Below are 15,659 nucleotides of genomic sequence, written 5' to 3'. Positions count from 1 at the left end.
TCGCACCTCCAAGCTGCAGGCAAGAGGAGCTGCTCCGTTCACAGATCATAGAATCATAACGATTGGAAAAGACCTTTAAGATCATGGAGTCCAACCATAAAGATCCCAGACCAGGATCTTTATTTCCCCTGCGCTGGCCAGAGCAAGCACAAAATAACCTTAATATATTTGGCAGTTGGGTTCTTAGTGCGCTGAGCTGTGTGTGGGGATGTGCTAATGTCCTGTCCCTCCTCGCACAGCAGCCTGGCTGGAGCTGGGATGCGGCAGGGATGAGCAGAGGAGTCATGCAGCAGATCTGGTGTCAGGTATTTAGCAGAGCTCCTGGCCTGCTCTCTAACACCGAGATCTTTGGGACCCTTTTGTGGCAGCAGCTGTTAGGAAGCGAGCACAGAATGGAGCGTAAATCTGCTGCATTAGAGGCACAATGAGCTCCGGATCGCGGTGGGATGGGGCTGGGAAGGTGCCGCTTTCCGTGCGGCTGGCCGAGGGCTCGGATGGGCTGGGTAAACAATGAGGGAAGAGCCTTGGCCAGCCAGCAGTTGTTAAAAGATGAATGCAGGAGAAGTGAACCGTGCTCTGGGGCTGGTGGGTCCCCCCTTCCTCTYGAACAGCCTAATTTTAGAACCAGCCCTATTTCTGGACCGTTGGGCCGCCCTGTTTAACTCCTGCTTTTCTTGCTTCAAGGGACYAGAGAACCAACGGAGCCGCTCATTCCTGGCACGAGGCCACAAGACAAACGGAGACCTTCCCTGGCAGAGGGTCGGATTTGTCCCTGCAGAGGCGCCGCTCTTCCCTGCCCTCAGCTCCTGGGCGGCTGCGGATGCGTGGCCCGTGGCCGCCGCTGCTCTTCAGCCAGCTCCTCCTCATCGTGGTGCTTTGTCTTTTTGCAGCGTAGCTGCCAGAGCGGGCTAGAGCCCTCCCGAGAGCGCTGCCAAGCCGAGCTCAAGTGTTGTTTTGTGCCTGTGGCTAAAGCTGCCCGTCGCAGAGCTCAGCGTGGTGAGCAGCCTTCGCCATAGCGTGAGAGCCACCGGTCTGCTCCGGGCTCTGCCCTGCTGCAGCCGGAGGCCCCTCTCTGCCCCACGGGGCGGTTGGGTCCTCATCTCGGGACAAGGTGCCTCTAATGCACGAGGCTGTTGCCCAAAACCCTGGAAATGCTTTTCAAGGAATGAGTATTGGTGAGTAACAGCTAAAGGCTGCGGCGGCTGCGGCCCTGGCGCAGGGAAGCAGCCCTTGCTGTCGGCGTGTGCGCTCCTCAGTAGCACGCTCCGCTATCGGAGCCGTTTGCGGCCGGGTAGCTCTGGCCCCTCCCTAGCTTTGGCAACCTGAGGAGCTGCCTGGGTCCGGAATGGTCCTCGGGAGTGGAGACAGGAGCCTCATCCATGCCCGGGCTCCCGGGGAGGTTGTGCAGGAGGTGATTATGGGGGTCCCTGCGTGGCTTTTGCCCCAGGGAAGGTGCAGGACGAGGCTGGGCTCGCTGTGGGGTGGGAGCCGTTCCCAGGTGGGGCAGGGACTCCATGGATTTTCCCCCCTTCGGCTTGGCAGCTCTCCAGGCGCCGGCGAGGGAGGGACTTGGCCTTGGTGGCGGGGGCGACGCGGAGGGACTGGGGTTTAATCATTGAACCAATGCGCGGCGTGGATTTATCCCGGGACTCAATTTCCCAGGAACTCTGCCCATCTCGCCCTGGAGGAAATGCCTCAGCTGACGTCTCTGTAGCTCCGAGCCGGCGAGTTAAGGACCTGTTGCTTCGGAGCCGCGCGGCAGCTCTGTCCCCAGCGGTACGCCCGTCAGCGCCGAGGAAATGTTTGCTGTCCACTTGCTGGCGTTTTATTTTACAAAGCTAAAAGAAGATCAAATAAAAAAGGTGGGTAAGACACAGAGGTAGCAGAGATTCCTGTTTTGGCCAGAACTTGGTTCCTGGAGGGCACTTGGGGGTCTGCAGTGAAAGTACAGTGTGAAATCTGTGAAAATAGGTCTGGCTGGTGGGTTTTTTCCTGCACGGTTGGAAGCTCTCTCCTGGCGATGGAGTAAATGATCTCCTGTAAGGAATGCCAGGGCTAAGGCTTTCAGATGAGCCGAGTGCAGCAGGGAAGCCCTTGCCGAGTGTGCTGGGAAGGACGGTGGGTTTGAAGCTGAGCGGGAATGTGGTTCACTCACGTGCTCATCTGCCTCCCCTCTGCTTCCCCTCTTCGTGTCTGGCCTGCATGAAGGCTGAAATCTATTGATAAGAGCCTGAATTAGAGGTGGAAAAGTCCACGATGGTCCCGATCTTAAGCTGTCGGTGCGGGAGACCCGAGCACCAAGTCTCTGCTGTTTGTCCGTGACAAAATCCCTGGGGCTTTCTGGGTGGCAAGCCCTCTGCTTTCCAGCCGTGTCCTGGGGGTGTTTCCTTCTCCTGGCCTCTCCATCGAGGCCTTGGGGGACACGTTGTCCCTACCCAGCCCTGTCCGTGTGTTTTCCAGCGGATTTTTCCGCAGCCACGTGGGAGATCCAAGGTCCTCGCGGCTGCTGCCGGCTCCGCCACGGCCCTTCCCGGAGCGGCCCCAGGGRTTTCCTTCCCATGCCATTGCTCCCAAGGGGAACAGCTTGTTCCCGAGGGGCTTCTGCCGCCGGTGCTGGTGCCGCAGGTCAAAGGTGGTGTTGGCAGGGCCTTGCTCCGGCCATAAAACCGGCTGGAGACTGGGGAGGGCTCCGGCTTATCGAGCGCTTCGGAGCGGACCGCTCCTTCTCCGCCTGCGGACAGGGCGGTTTTTATGGAAGCAGAGAGCTGACTGCGACCTCGGCAGACGCAGGAATGAGCACCACCGCACCGCTGCTTCGGATCCCCTTCGAACCCCACTGGCTTTTGAGCTTGCTGCGTGTTACGTAGCCTTCAGAGGGGGTGCTGGGGGCACCCCGAAATATTTTCCAGGTTTAGTGCTAAAATCACAGCGGGCAGGGCAGGCGTGGGGGCGGAAATGGGCTCTAAGCTCAGCCTGGCATGCTGGTGAGGTTACCGTGCGGGAGCTGAAGGGAGGTTCTCAGGGATGTTCTCAGGGCTGTTCTCAGGTCGTGGTTGGCACACTCAGGTCCTGGCCGCATCTTCTGGTTCCAAATCAGAGCATCAGCTTCTCAGCAGCTCGAGATGCTTCCGAGCTCAGCTTTGCTGAGCCAAGGCGGCCGACGAGCAGCCTGCTGGGGCTCGTAGCGGGGCCCGGAGGGCGGCGGCGTCCCGCGTAACGCCCTGCTCCAGGTCGACAGGTACTTGTACCAGCTGCGCCTCTCCGACGATGCCCTGCTGGACRTCATGGCTCGCTTCCAGGCCGAGATGGCCAAGGGCCTGGGCCGCGACACCAACCCCACGGCTGCCGTCAAGATGCTGCCCTCCTTCGTGCGCTCGCTGCCCGACGGATCCGGTGAGTGGCCCCCACCGGGCTCCTGGGAGCCGAGGGCCCGCTTTGATTCCACAGGGATTATCCCTGCCGGCGTCGCGGACGCGGCAAGGGCAGCCCCTGCAGCCCAGAGGCCGCAGTGCAGCGGAGCAAATCGATTTTTTTTTTTCTATTTTTGTGCTCTCRGTGTGAGTTACTTATTGGCCACTGTGATTCCAGCCCAAACGTGGGCCAAGTTTAAGCATTTCCAGCCAGGCTTTTGCCAGCTGCAGTAGCGGTGACCTGCCCGGTTTTCCAGTGCCTGGAATAACCCCTACGGAGCATCCTCCATTTTAATCRTTTAAGGATTAATGACCTGGCRAATATCATAGTTTCCTGAGTAACCCAGTTTGTCACCTTGCCTTGGTGACTTCTGGCCACAGTATTCCAGGTGGAATTTCCTGCTTTCCTTCCAGGATCCCCCCTTTTTTTCTTTTTTTCGTTTATTAAAAAAAAAAAAACCATTTATCACCTTAGTCAGGTGTTTGTACCTCGGGCCAAAGATTGCTCAAGGGCAGGTGCCTGCCAGCACGTGGCCTTTGGGGCAGGGCCGCTCCGTGGGCGCGTGGGATGGGGAGATAATGGTTTTATGGGAGCAGGGAGGCCAGGCTGCCGAGGCCCTGCTGGCGGAGGCCGTGTTGGAGCCGGGAGCGCTGCTGCTCGAGTCACGGATCTATGGGGGGCTGCAACCCCTCTCCRTGGCCACGTTCCCGCGCGGCATCCACACTCTGCCTCGGCCCCTGTCCTCACGGCTCCTTATCCCTCGCCTTGCAGAGAAGGGCGACTTCCTCGCCGTGGACCTGGGCGGCTCCCAGTTCCGCGCCCTCCGGGTGAAGGTGTCCCAGGATGGGAAGCAGAGCTGCCAGCTGGAGAGCCAGTACTACCCCACACCRCCGGAGGTCCTCCAGGGCAGCGGAGCCGAGGTGGGATCCGCGGAGCCGCTCCGGCGCGGAGCCGCGCGCCGGGCACGGCCTCACCCGCCCTCTCCCTCCTCCTTCCTGCAGCTCTTCGACTACGTCGCCGGCTGCCTGCTGGACTTCATGGAGTCCAGGAACCTCACGCATAAGAAGCTGCCCCTTGGCTTTACCTTTTCTTTCCCGTGCAGGCAGACCAAGCTCGAAGAGGTAAGATGCAAAAAAAAAAAAAAAAAAGGGGGGGAAAATTTGCTGCTTAAGGAGCCTGAATGCACAATGGTATGGGGGAACCTTTGCACGGCTCCCCGAGTGGGACAGGACACCCCCCTTCACTCATGATATCTCAAGGCAACAGGGTCTTTAAGTTAAAGCTGCTCTTACTTATCAGTACCCAGCTCCGTTGTAATCGCATATCCTGTAGGAAGGCTGTARGACTTGAAACACGTCCTTTGGTGTCTTAGAGCGTGTGTGGTGTTTTCTTGGCTTGGCTTTTTTTTCACGTTCCGTATCTCTACAGTTCCTCCTGARCAGGAGAGAGCTGTAGCTGAGCGTTTGGGAGGCTGCATGGGGGCGGTGAAGGGCTCATTGCGAATGTTTTGTGGCCTCTTGTTCTCCCCTCCTATAATATTTGCAGGGAATCTGTGCTTGAGGCTCCGTCCTGAAAGGACTGAGCGTTCCTGTTGTTAGTTGGTGATGAGCTTTTCGGACTGTCGCTTTGCAGGGGGTGCTGCTCAGCTGGACAAAACACTTCAAGGTCCGGGGCGTGCAGGACACGGACGTGGTGAGCGCCCTGCGCAAGGCCCTCGAGAAGCACAAGGCAAGTCTTGTTCCTTCCCGGAGCCCAGTGAAGAGCCCTCGGCCCTCCTTCCTGAGCGGGAGAGCCGCGCCTGGTGCATGGGACGTCTGGGAATTGTCGGCCGTCCTCCAAGGGCATCCGGCAACAAGGGGCTGACACGGCTCCGCCAGGGCTGCYCAGCTTGGAAAATCATAAATAGACATGGCTAAACCTTTAGGTAGCCTATTTCTTGGAATAACATTGTTTCAGTATTTTGGAAAGTATTTSCAGGCTCTATACCCTTGGCAACATCGTCTAAGACGCACAAAGCGTCACTCTGTATCTTGTCAGCACTGTAGTAAGGATGCAAATGTGCCGTTTTCTGCTCTGATATTAACCCCTCACCTCCACGCCCTCAGGGCATCGATGTAGATGTCCTGGCGCTCGTCAATGACACCGTGGGAACCATGATGACTTGCGGATATGAAGACCCRCGCTGTGAAGTTGGACTTATAATCGGTAACGTGTTCCGTTCACTAATTATTTTCTTTCTTTTCCTTTTCCTCACATGGAGTAAAACAGCGCTTAGAATGGCAAGCCCCAAGGCTTGCAATCCTGTGTGTGATCCTATGCTGATCCTGTGCTGATCACGCTACCTTCAAGTATGAAGGTATTAGAAGTATTAACTTCCTATCTTGTTGGGACCTGATTCAGAGCAACACAGAGAGACACTAATTTTCTAAGCAGTCAGAGAAGTTTGTTCTGATTTCTTGAAGTTTGTTCTCAACTACTTAGAAAATTAGTGTCTCTCTGCAGAGAATGCTGAATTTCTCTCACCTCTCGCAGTAAAGATCAGCTACTCTTTCCATAACTTGCTGCTTCACAGCACTGTGGTGGCTTTTYCTAAGCTCCACAGATGCACATTTAAAATAAATAAATAAATAAATGAGCCAAGCCTTAGGCCAGCTTCTGGTCCCTTCTCTCAACRCAAAGCGATTACTTAAAATTAACCGCGTGACTTCTCCGCGCCGGCGTCCACGGGCGCAGGCACGGGCACCAACGCCTGCTACATGGAGGAGCTGCGGCACATCGAGCTGGTGGAGGGCGACGAGGGCCGCATGTGCGTCAACACGGAGTGGGGCGCCTTCGGCGACGACGGCGCGCTCGAGGAYATCCGCACCGAGTTCGACCGCGAGCTCGACCAGGGCTCGCTCAATCCCGGCAAGCAGCTGTGAGYGGCTTCTCCCGTTGGGCACTTTCAGGGCTTCAGGGGTTGGTTTCTAGGGTGGGTCGGGAGCCCCTYGGGCAGTGGGGTTGGATGAGCCTGAGCTGACTTGGTCCTGGGCAGGACCTGACTTGGTCTTGCCCAACCTGGACCTTCTTAATCACATCCCTGAGGGGCTGCACTTGGGTCCCAGCACCTCGGGAAGACGTAACACCCACAGCTTAGCTCCCGAGCACCTTTTGTAGGGTTTATTTATTTATTTATTTGTCTTATTACTACATTTGACATGTGTAAGAACGTAAAGTGCTCGTTCTTGACTACACGAGGCCTCTGGCAAGCAGAGAGATGGGAGCCTAGATGATCTCTATGCTTCGTTGCAGGTTTGAGAAGATGATTAGCAGCCTGCACCTGGGTGAACTTGTAAGACTCATTCTTGTCAAGATGACAAAGGAAGGTCTGCTCTTCAATGGGAAGGTGTCAACAGCTCTGTGTACTAAGGGCAAGATYGAAATGAAACATGTGGCTGCAATGGAGAGGTAAGAGCTGCAGCATGCCCGTGGAGAGCGGCTTTAGTCTCTTATCATCAGCACTGCTTATGATAATAAKAATAATTTCATTACAACCTGTAWTGAATCAATTGGAATCAATCCCAGACTGGTTGATCTGGTTTTGCTTTTATCTTGGAGACAGGCTATCTTTCCTTAAGCAAGACTTGATGAAAGATGAAGCTTTAGCTAAGTCCCATGGTAGCAAATGTACTATTAGCCACCAGAGTCATAACTTGTTTAAATGATTCCTTTGGAAACCTGAGCACCCGGGAGGCTTTCTGCGGGTTGCAGCTTCTGGGATGTGGCAGYGCTTGCCTTGCTTTGAGGGTGCAGGCTCATCTCGTGCCCAATCCTGCCGCTTTCCAGAGCGATCCCCTTGCTGGTATTCCAGGGAGGATTCCTGTATTTCCCTCGTAGCTCCGCGTCTCTTCCTGATTTGTGTGTGGCCTCGTTTCCTTGCRTTGACCGACTCATTCCTGTGTTCTGGGGCAGGTATAAGGAAGGTCTGAGCAACACCAAAGAGATCCTCACGGAGCTGAACCTCTTTCCCTCGGAGGAGGACTGCCTTGCTGTCCAGCACGTCTGCACCATCGTTTCCTTCCGCTCCGCCAACCTCTGCGCCGCGGCCCTCGCTGCCATCCTCGCGCGCCTGCGGGACAACAGGAAAGCGCTGCGGCTGCGCACCACCGTGGGCATCGACGGCACCCTCTACAAAGCCCACCCCCAGTAAGGAGCCCYGTGGGCAGCTCCTGGCCGTGTGGGGCTGCTTTTAGCCCCCGCCTGCACCTGTGTGCAGCTTCTGAGGAGAAGCTGCCCCTGGTCTGGTGCGGGGTGGGAGCRGGATGTGGCGGGAGCGTGGAGGGTAACCCGGGCCTGGTTTCACTTGCTGGCTCAGGAGCAAGTGCCTCCTTGCGGGACTGCCCCCCGGGCACTTACATTTCCTTTAATTCTTGGGTTTTTGGGCACGTACACAAATTTCTCCCAAATGTGGAGGGAGGCCAAGCGCGTGATTCTCCAACTCTGACTTTCCTTGGCCTGCTCCTGCTTGGCCCCTCTCCAGCGCCATCCTCCTGCGCACTCACGCTTCCCTAGCAGTGTTGGCTCATTCCTGCTAGGAGCAAGACCACCCTGCAGGGCATCCAGAGGTGGGGAATGTCGCACTCGTGCCTCAGGCTGCTCTGCTGCCTGCGGCTTTGTGCCCCCAACTGGAGACCCGCGTGCGAGGCCRGATCACGTCTGAGCCGCCTGCAGGCACCTCAGGAGGCTTTTCCGCYGCCCTAGGTACGCGAAGCGCCTGCACAAGGTGGTGAGGAGGCTGGTGCCCACCTGCGACGTGCGCTTCCTGCTCTCGACGAGCGGCAGCACCCGCGGCGCCGCCATGGTCACGGCGGTGGCGCGGCGGCTGGCCGAGCGGCGCCGGCGCCTCGACGCCGTCCTCGCGCCCTTCCGCCTCTCCCCGCACGCCCTCCGGCAAGTGAAGGGCAAGATGAGGAGGGAGCTGGAGCGCGGGCTGAGGAGGGACATGCAGGGCACGGCCACCGTGAAGATGCTGCCCACGTACGTCTGCGGCACGCCGGATGGGACAGGTGAGGGCTGAGCGGGGAGCGTTGCACCTGGGAGATTCCTGGGAAAGGCCAGGGAGGTGTCTGCCCGCAAACTGGCTCTTCCTGTGGAATTAGCCACCTGGCACTCACCCCCTTTCCTAGCAGAATAATGGGGCAGCGTGTTATCACTGGCTCGGATAGTGTTTTTCGGAGACCTGTGGCATTCAGAGTCGCGGCCAGGCCCCCAGAAGCACCAAAACGAGATGCTGCCTTCTCTTCCAGAGAGAGGAAAGTTCCTCGCCCTCGATCTCGGCGGCACCAATTTCAGGGTTCTGCTGGTCAAAATTAGAAGCGGGAGGAGGAAATCGGTGCGGATGTACAACAAAATCTTTGCCATTCCTTTGGAGATCATGCAAGGGACAGGGGAAGAGGTAACTTCTCRCGAGTTGACCTGATTCAGCCAGGAGTCCAGCCATGGGAGTGCCTGCGAGGTCTGCACTTTTATTTCTTTCTCCTTTCTCTGCCCCTGCAGCTCTTTGACCACATTGTGCAGTGCATAGCAGAATTCCTGGAGTACATGGGGATCAAAGGCGCCCGGCTGCCTCTGGGCTTCACCTTCTCCTTCCCCTGCAGGCAAGCCAGCATTGACAAGGTAAGGGCCAAAACAGGGGCAGGCTGCCCAAAGCAGGGCAAGGGATCTGGCAGCTCTGCGGCTGMGTGGCAAATGACACGGTTTTGGGCAAGGGTGACTTGTTTGGGAAGCAAAAGCTTGACTTGTTTTGGAGGAAAAAGCTTTCTCCCTCCCTAAATGTTTTCCTCCAAGCAGTTTTTTTTTTTTTTTTCAAGGTCTGATAGATTACATAGAGATCCCTTCTCTGTAATGCCAAGGGAGAACAGTCCTCTCCTTGTCCCTTCTCAGCCACAGTCCCTGCCTATTCTCCTCGCTGTGCTGCAGCGCTGTGCAACTTTCCCACTACATGGGTTTCTTTTTGTGGAGTGCCAGTGGGCAGAACTGAGCTCCCTTATTCACAGCAGGGAGAGGTTGGACCTCTCCCTKTGATTGGGCATGAGCAGCTTTCTGAGGGATCCCAGTGAATTAAAAAAAAAATCACTCAGATAAATAAATTAAAAAAAATCCACTCAGATAAATTAAAAAAAAATTATTTACTTTGCCTTTCTGAAGGGCGTAGGAAGAAAAAGGGGTTCTGCCTAATCTGGTCAAATATGTAGGGTGCTTGGAGCGATGAGAGACTGCAATTATATAAAAATGTTCTSAAGTCCTGTTGAATTTTACAGCAACTTCTGGGCTTGGGACTCGGTTTAGAGCAAATGCAGTTTTGGCAGTTTCTGACCCCTGGAAATGGKGCTGTGGCTGGTCGTGCAGAAGGGAGGGAGATGGGGAAGTGCCAAGTTTGCCAAAGGAGGAGCGAGCTTTGGGTAGGCCCTGAGAAAGAGGCACGTAAGCCCAGCTCGAGTCATACACACACTGACACGCTCTGTGCACCAGGCACGTGCAATAACCTGCCTTTTTGGCCAGCGAAACGCTTGTTTTGGGGAGGAGAAAGGACAGAGAAAGACACRGAAAGGGAAAAAAGAAGAAGAATTTATCATGTCTGAGGGGCGCAGTCTTCCTCCTCTACGTTTGCAGATTTTCTTCTTCTGTTTTAGGGAACGCTCGTAGGTTGGACGAAAGGTTTTAAGGCAACGGATTGTGAGGGGGAAGACGTTGTCGATATGCTAAGGGAAGCCATCAAGAGGAGGAATGTGAGCAATTGTTTTTTCCTTTCTCTATTTATGGCATAAATGTGTGTATTTCAAGCTGCATGCTTTCAATGCACGCTCACCCTTCCTTCCTAYTGAACGTGACTTACGTTTCAGGAGTTTGACTTGGACATTGTGGCAGTGGTGAATGACACTGTGGGGACGATGATGACCTGTGGCTACGAGGACCCGAAGTGCGAGATTGGCCTCATTGCAGGTACAGCATCGGTGAAGCAAACACYGTCAAATAAAAGCCTGGGTGCAGGTGTTGGGCTTGGGCCCCCGTCTCAGCATTTGGAAAACAAATCTCTTGCAAATCCCCTACCTGCCACGTGGCATGTGGTGCTCCTTGGAGATCTTGGCAGGTTTGTATGGTATTTAGGTGGGAACGTGGTGTCACCTGTGCTGGTAACAGAGAGCTGCCTGTTCTCTGCTCTTGGAAATTTTTGTCCAAGACCCATCTCATTGGGACATCTCTGTTGTAGCAGCTTGCAACCCACATGGTGAAGCTGCCATCTTCTGTAAGATCCATGGATCCTTTTGGAATTTGGGCTCTGGAGAAGAGCTGCTTCACCGCGAAGGTCTTCCGTACGTTTCAGCTGCTGCTTCGCTTCTCTGCCTGAAGCCCTGTTGCTTCCCCCTAGGAACGGGCAGCAACGTGTGCTACATGGAAGACATGAAAAACATCGAGGCCGTGGAGGGCAACGAAGGGAAAATGTGCATCAACACAGAGTGGGGGGGCTTTGGTGACAACGGCTGCATCGACGACATCAGAACCGAGTATGATCGAGAAGTGGACGAAGGTTCCCTAAATCCAGGCAAGCAGAGGTAACGACACGGTCCTCCTTTCGGCAGGTCCTGCAGCAGGTTTTTCTGATGGTTGATGCAGTTTTGGCTGCTTTTCAGGCTGTTACTGGGTGTCTGCCACTGCTTATGTTAAACAGAGCTAACTTTGAAGCATTTTTTTCACTACAGGTATGAAAAGATGACGAGCGGAATGTATCTAGGGGAAATAGTGAGGCAAATTGTGATCGACTTGACCACACAAGGCCTGCTGTTCAGAGGGCAGATCTCGGAATCACTGAGGAAGAGAGGCATCTTTGAAACAAAATTCCTGTCTCAGATTGAGAGGTAAAGTTGTTAATTGGATCTACGTGCTTTGAATCCTCAAGTTGTTCCAGAACCTCTAGGAAATAAGTTTTTACAGATCTGCAGAGCCTTTGCTCTCGCAGGAGGTCTGTTATAGTTTCCCTCTCGGTGGTGGGGGAAGAGGGATGGGAAGACCTGACAAAACAAAACCCAGGAATAACCAAGGAACCGTGCAAGTCCTGGAATGATTCTGTAATTATATAAATTAGCACTGCCATTTGGCTGTTTTATTGTGGATGTCTTAGAATCCAGCATTTCTCTATTTGAGATCTTTCCTAAGGGGCTTAAAAGGGTGGTTATTATTCTGTGAGGCCAATGGTATTTATACATCTGAGGAACATGGGCTTTGCTGCGCATCTCTGCACGTTGGCCAGAGTCTTCCAGGCTGCTTGAAGCCCCTGGGGGATTTGTGAAGGTAGCACCTCCAGATGGAGCCCTTTAGGTCCAAAATAACCCATTAAGGTGGATGATGTGGCACAACTTTGGGAGCGAGGGGCCGAGCTGTCCCTTGTGCCTTCTGGCAATGCAGCCAGGAGCGCGTTTCAGCTCCAGCCTCCGCGCGGAACTTGGTTTCATGCTCCGGACGGAGGGCGCCGGAGCCGTGGTCAGGGTCCCTCGGGAGCCTCCGAGGAGCTTCCCGTCACGGCCTTCCCTCCGGCAGCGACCGGCTGGCGCTGCTGCAGGTGCGGCGCATCCTGCAGCAGCTGGGCCTGGACGGCACGTGCGAGGACAGCATCGTGGTGAAGGAGGTGTGCGGCGCCGTGTCCACGCGCGCCGCCCGCCTCTGCGGCGCCGGCCTCGCCGCCCTCCTCGACAAGAGGAGGGAAGACCAGGGCATGCAGCGCCTGGAGGTCACCGTCGGCGTGGACGGCACGCTCTACAAGCTCCATCCGCAGTGAGTCCCCGTGTGCCTTGGCCTTTGCACTGTATCTCCATGCATCCCGGCTCTCCCGCTTCCCTGCGCTTTGCTCAGGGAGGCTCTAATTCTCCGGAAGGGCTTAGCAAACCTATTCTTTTAATATATATATTTATTTCCATTTTTTTGGGGGGTTTCTGCAATGTCTGGGGATCCTAAATGGATGCAGGCTTTTCACACAGGAAGCCTTGCTGGGTGTTTGTAGTTGGGTCTGTGTTTGCTGAGTCAAGCCCCACAGTTGAGTTGATCACCCCGAGCTGTTGAGCTGGGGGAAGAGACCTCCTTGTGGTCTCGAAAAGCAAAGGGCCTGCTGGAAAAGCGCTCAAAAAAATCAAGGTGGAGAAATAGGGATTAAAATCTGATGTAGCACGGAAAGGAAGAGGRAGGGAAAAAAGGCAAAGGAAAGAAAGGAAGGAGAGGGAGCACCAGAGGAAGGCAGCGCCTGAGGTTTCTGTTGGCAATAAAGGAGTACAAACGATCTCGAACCAGAAGAGGGTGCTAGAAGGGTCTTCCCCTCTCCTTTCCCTTGCAGCTTTTCCAGGGTGCTGCGGGAGACGGTGCAGGAGCTGGCGCCGCAGTGCGATGTGACCTTCATGCTCTCCGAGGACGGGAGCGGCAAGGGAGCCGCGCTCATCACGGCCGTGGCGAAACGGCTGCGCCAGGCCGGGGAGAACTGAGGGCACGCGGTGGGGTCGGCCCTGTGCTCAGGAAAGGCTGGGTTTGGGCTCAACAGCTTTTCTTTTGCCCCKTGGTGACTGGGCTCAAGGTTTCTGCCGGCGTTACGGATGCTGCAAGCTACCTGCACCTCATACCTAGTGCACATGAGGACTTAAAAAAATAAAGTCCAGCATATCTTCTTGCAGCGGCTTAAGTTGCTGCCCCACAATTGAGTTTATCGCCCGGTTTCTTAGGCTTTGGGGGGTTTAGTCCCTGCCTTTAGGGATATTAAGATCCTAGTGTTGCATGCATCCAGCCAACATGTTCCCTCAGCGCTTCGCAGACTTCACAATAAATCTGCAGCTAAACTAAATTAACGAGCTCTGGCCAGTGATGCTTTTTTCCCTCTGCTACGCCCGGGTACAAGTGTATTGGAATGGGGCATTTCCCCAAGGGCGCGAGTAATGAATTTAAAAATAAATTAAAGAAAAGGTGAGTTCACAAAATAACAGCTTGTGCCACAACGTGCTAGTGCGTTTGTGTGTGCAGAAATGTAAGCTCGTGCTGGGTGGACTCTGTCTGCGGCCGCTGCTTCTCTTCTGGGGGTGAGAAAGGACATAGAGCAGCTACAGAGTCTGCTCCTCCCGTGCTGGAAGTACCAAGAGTTTCCTAAGTGTTCGTCTCTGGGCTGCAAAACGGTTGTGTAAAACAGTCACCTCGTTTCTCCTTGCGGTTTTCCTTGCTTATCTCCTTGTTGTTTCAAAGATGCCAGGCTCACTTGTACAAAATGGAAAATACAACCTGTGCGAGCGCGCCTTAAGCCTAGATGGGTCAAAACCARGAGGGAATAAGCAGCTGGGTGTATATAATAATCTGAAGTAAGGTGGACAGACTTGGATTTAGCAACGGCAGCTTCCAGGTTTGCAGCTACAGACCCCTCTGGAGCTTCCAAAAGCATCGTGTCGACGGCTCCGGGCGCGTCGGGGACGCGGGACGGGTGAAGGGCACCCGCTGGAAGCRACTCGATCCTGAGGGGTTTCCTCAAGCGCAAGGGACACGCCGAGGGTTTGTGCCACATCTGCTGTTTTCCTGCTGTTGGCCAAGCTGCTTAATACGTTTTCTTTGTATTTTGGATTCTGTAGAGCCTTGGAAAATGAAGCTTGCCAGGCGTGGAGGCAGAGTTCCCTGGGACCGGATTTTTCCTGGGACTGGGCAGGTTAAGTTGTGCCTTGTGTTGGACCTCAGGATCTGGGGAACAGGGACATTCCAGGGACCCTTCTTTTTAAAAARATCTATTTATTTGTGTGTTCCTGATGCAGATATCTTTGTGGCGTTTCACTTTGGTGTGTTTGGAAGGTCTTCCAGCCAATGTTCGGTACTGCTCGCACRTAGCAGGGTTGCCCTTGGGGACAGGGATGGCTTTTTCTGCAGATGTTTGGATTTCGTTTCCTTAGGTTGCACGTTTGACACAGACAGTTCAAAGAGCTGTAAGCCACAGCTGTGAGAGAGGTATTGCTGGGGGAAAGTGCTAAGGTTCGGGTTTAACTCCCGATAGACAGTCACAAAGGGCACAGTTACCTGCAGCCCTTTGGTGGCTGTAGGCTGGGACAGCACCCGAGCCTGGCCTGTAATCCAGCAGCTCACCGAGGACCAACTCTTGGTCGCTTTGACCAAGTCCAAAAAGTAAATAGAGGATCATGTGTAAATCCCGATTACCCTAATCCCCTTTCTTGGGAAGTGGATAATATACCGGATTAGCGGATCAGCGGYGAGAAGTTTGGGGGCAAAGCGGAGGTGCTGCCAAGACAAAAATCATCCTCGTGCTTCGTTCTGGGCAGTGACTGCTGGCCTTGGGGCTGGGCATCAGCAGAACTTGTAAGCACCAAAAATCTCTTTAATGATTTTCCTGCTCTCACCTTTCCTGTTGCGTYGGGTGATTGAAAGGCGACGGGTTGCGCTTGCCTGGGATGGGAATGCCAACGTACTCCTGATTTTTTTGCATGTTTTTGGTTTTTATATATATATTTACACAAAAATATCTAAATATATTTAGAAATACATATATATATATAGTTGCTGTTCCTTGTTTGGTGCCGCTGGAGCGAGGCCGGGGCGCCCGGGAGGTCCCCGGGGCGCGAGCGGTTAACGGGGCGAGGAAGGGGCAGCTCCCACGGGCGCCCACGCGCCGGCTTGGGAGCACGTTCTGGAAGCGAGGGGGGATAAATAACGGCACGGGGCAGAGGAGGGAGCGCGGGGGGGCRGAAATGGAAACGCCTGAAGGGCTCACGCGGCGTGGAGCGGCGTCGTGGCCTCCCCGCGCGGAAGCCCCGGCCCGTTGCTGGCRCTGCCCAAGGGTGCGCTTGCAGAGCAAGGGAGCGCGCGGGGCAGGTCGCGAGCCCCGTTGGTTCATCTGAAATTTAAATAATTGCCTGCTCATTCACTTTTGCACAAAAAGGAATTGACTCTGAAAAGCAGCTGATATGCTACCGTGATTAGGGCGGCAGCAACGCCTCCTTTCATCGCGGCGAAGTTGCATTGTTGGAGGGCATAACTGGCATAGTTTTTATGGAAAGATTAAGAAGAGCTTGTTTACAGCTGGCAGACAAAGGGGCTCTAACGCGGCAGGCGGCGGCGCGGGGAGAAGCAGTAAGTGGCGTTTGGAGCTKCGGGCCGGCGAGCGCTCCGGCCGAGAGGAGCGCCAAGGAATTTCCCGCGCGGCGGAGCGCGCGCCGCCCCGGAACGCTGCCGGGAGAGCCCGGCGG

General features: G+C 55.0%; 1 protein-coding gene across 1 annotated transcript; it reads left to right on the top strand.

Annotated features, from left to right (window-relative positions):
- Nucleotides 1–1,128: 1,128 nt before the first annotated feature.
- Nucleotides 1,129–13,270, top strand: LOC112950201 (putative hexokinase HKDC1). The gene is made up of 19 exons (XM_026042689.1): nt 1,129–1,175; nt 1,663–1,862; nt 3,231–3,393; nt 4,183–4,331; nt 4,413–4,532; nt 5,044–5,139; nt 5,517–5,616; nt 6,145–6,328; nt 6,703–6,858; nt 7,363–7,596; nt 8,152–8,456; nt 8,697–8,845; nt 8,947–9,066; nt 10,083–10,178; nt 10,293–10,392; nt 10,820–11,003; nt 11,151–11,306; nt 11,986–12,219; nt 12,773–13,270. The coding sequence occupies exons 2-19, from the start codon at nt 1,800–1,802 to the stop codon at nt 12,915–12,917; spliced, it is 2,754 nt and encodes a 917-aa protein (XP_025898474.1). The 5' UTR covers nt 1,129–1,175; nt 1,663–1,799; the 3' UTR covers nt 12,918–13,270.
- The last annotated feature ends 2,389 nt before the right edge of the window (nt 13,271–15,659 follow it).

This window comes from Nothoprocta perdicaria, unplaced genomic scaffold, assembly GCF_003342845.1.
Source record: "Nothoprocta perdicaria isolate Ctin4 unplaced genomic scaffold, notPer1 scaffold_310, whole genome shotgun sequence".
Taxonomy (NCBI): Eukaryota; Metazoa; Chordata; class Aves; order Tinamiformes; family Tinamidae; genus Nothoprocta; species Nothoprocta perdicaria.
This window is presented reverse-complemented; position numbering and strand designations above follow the sequence as displayed.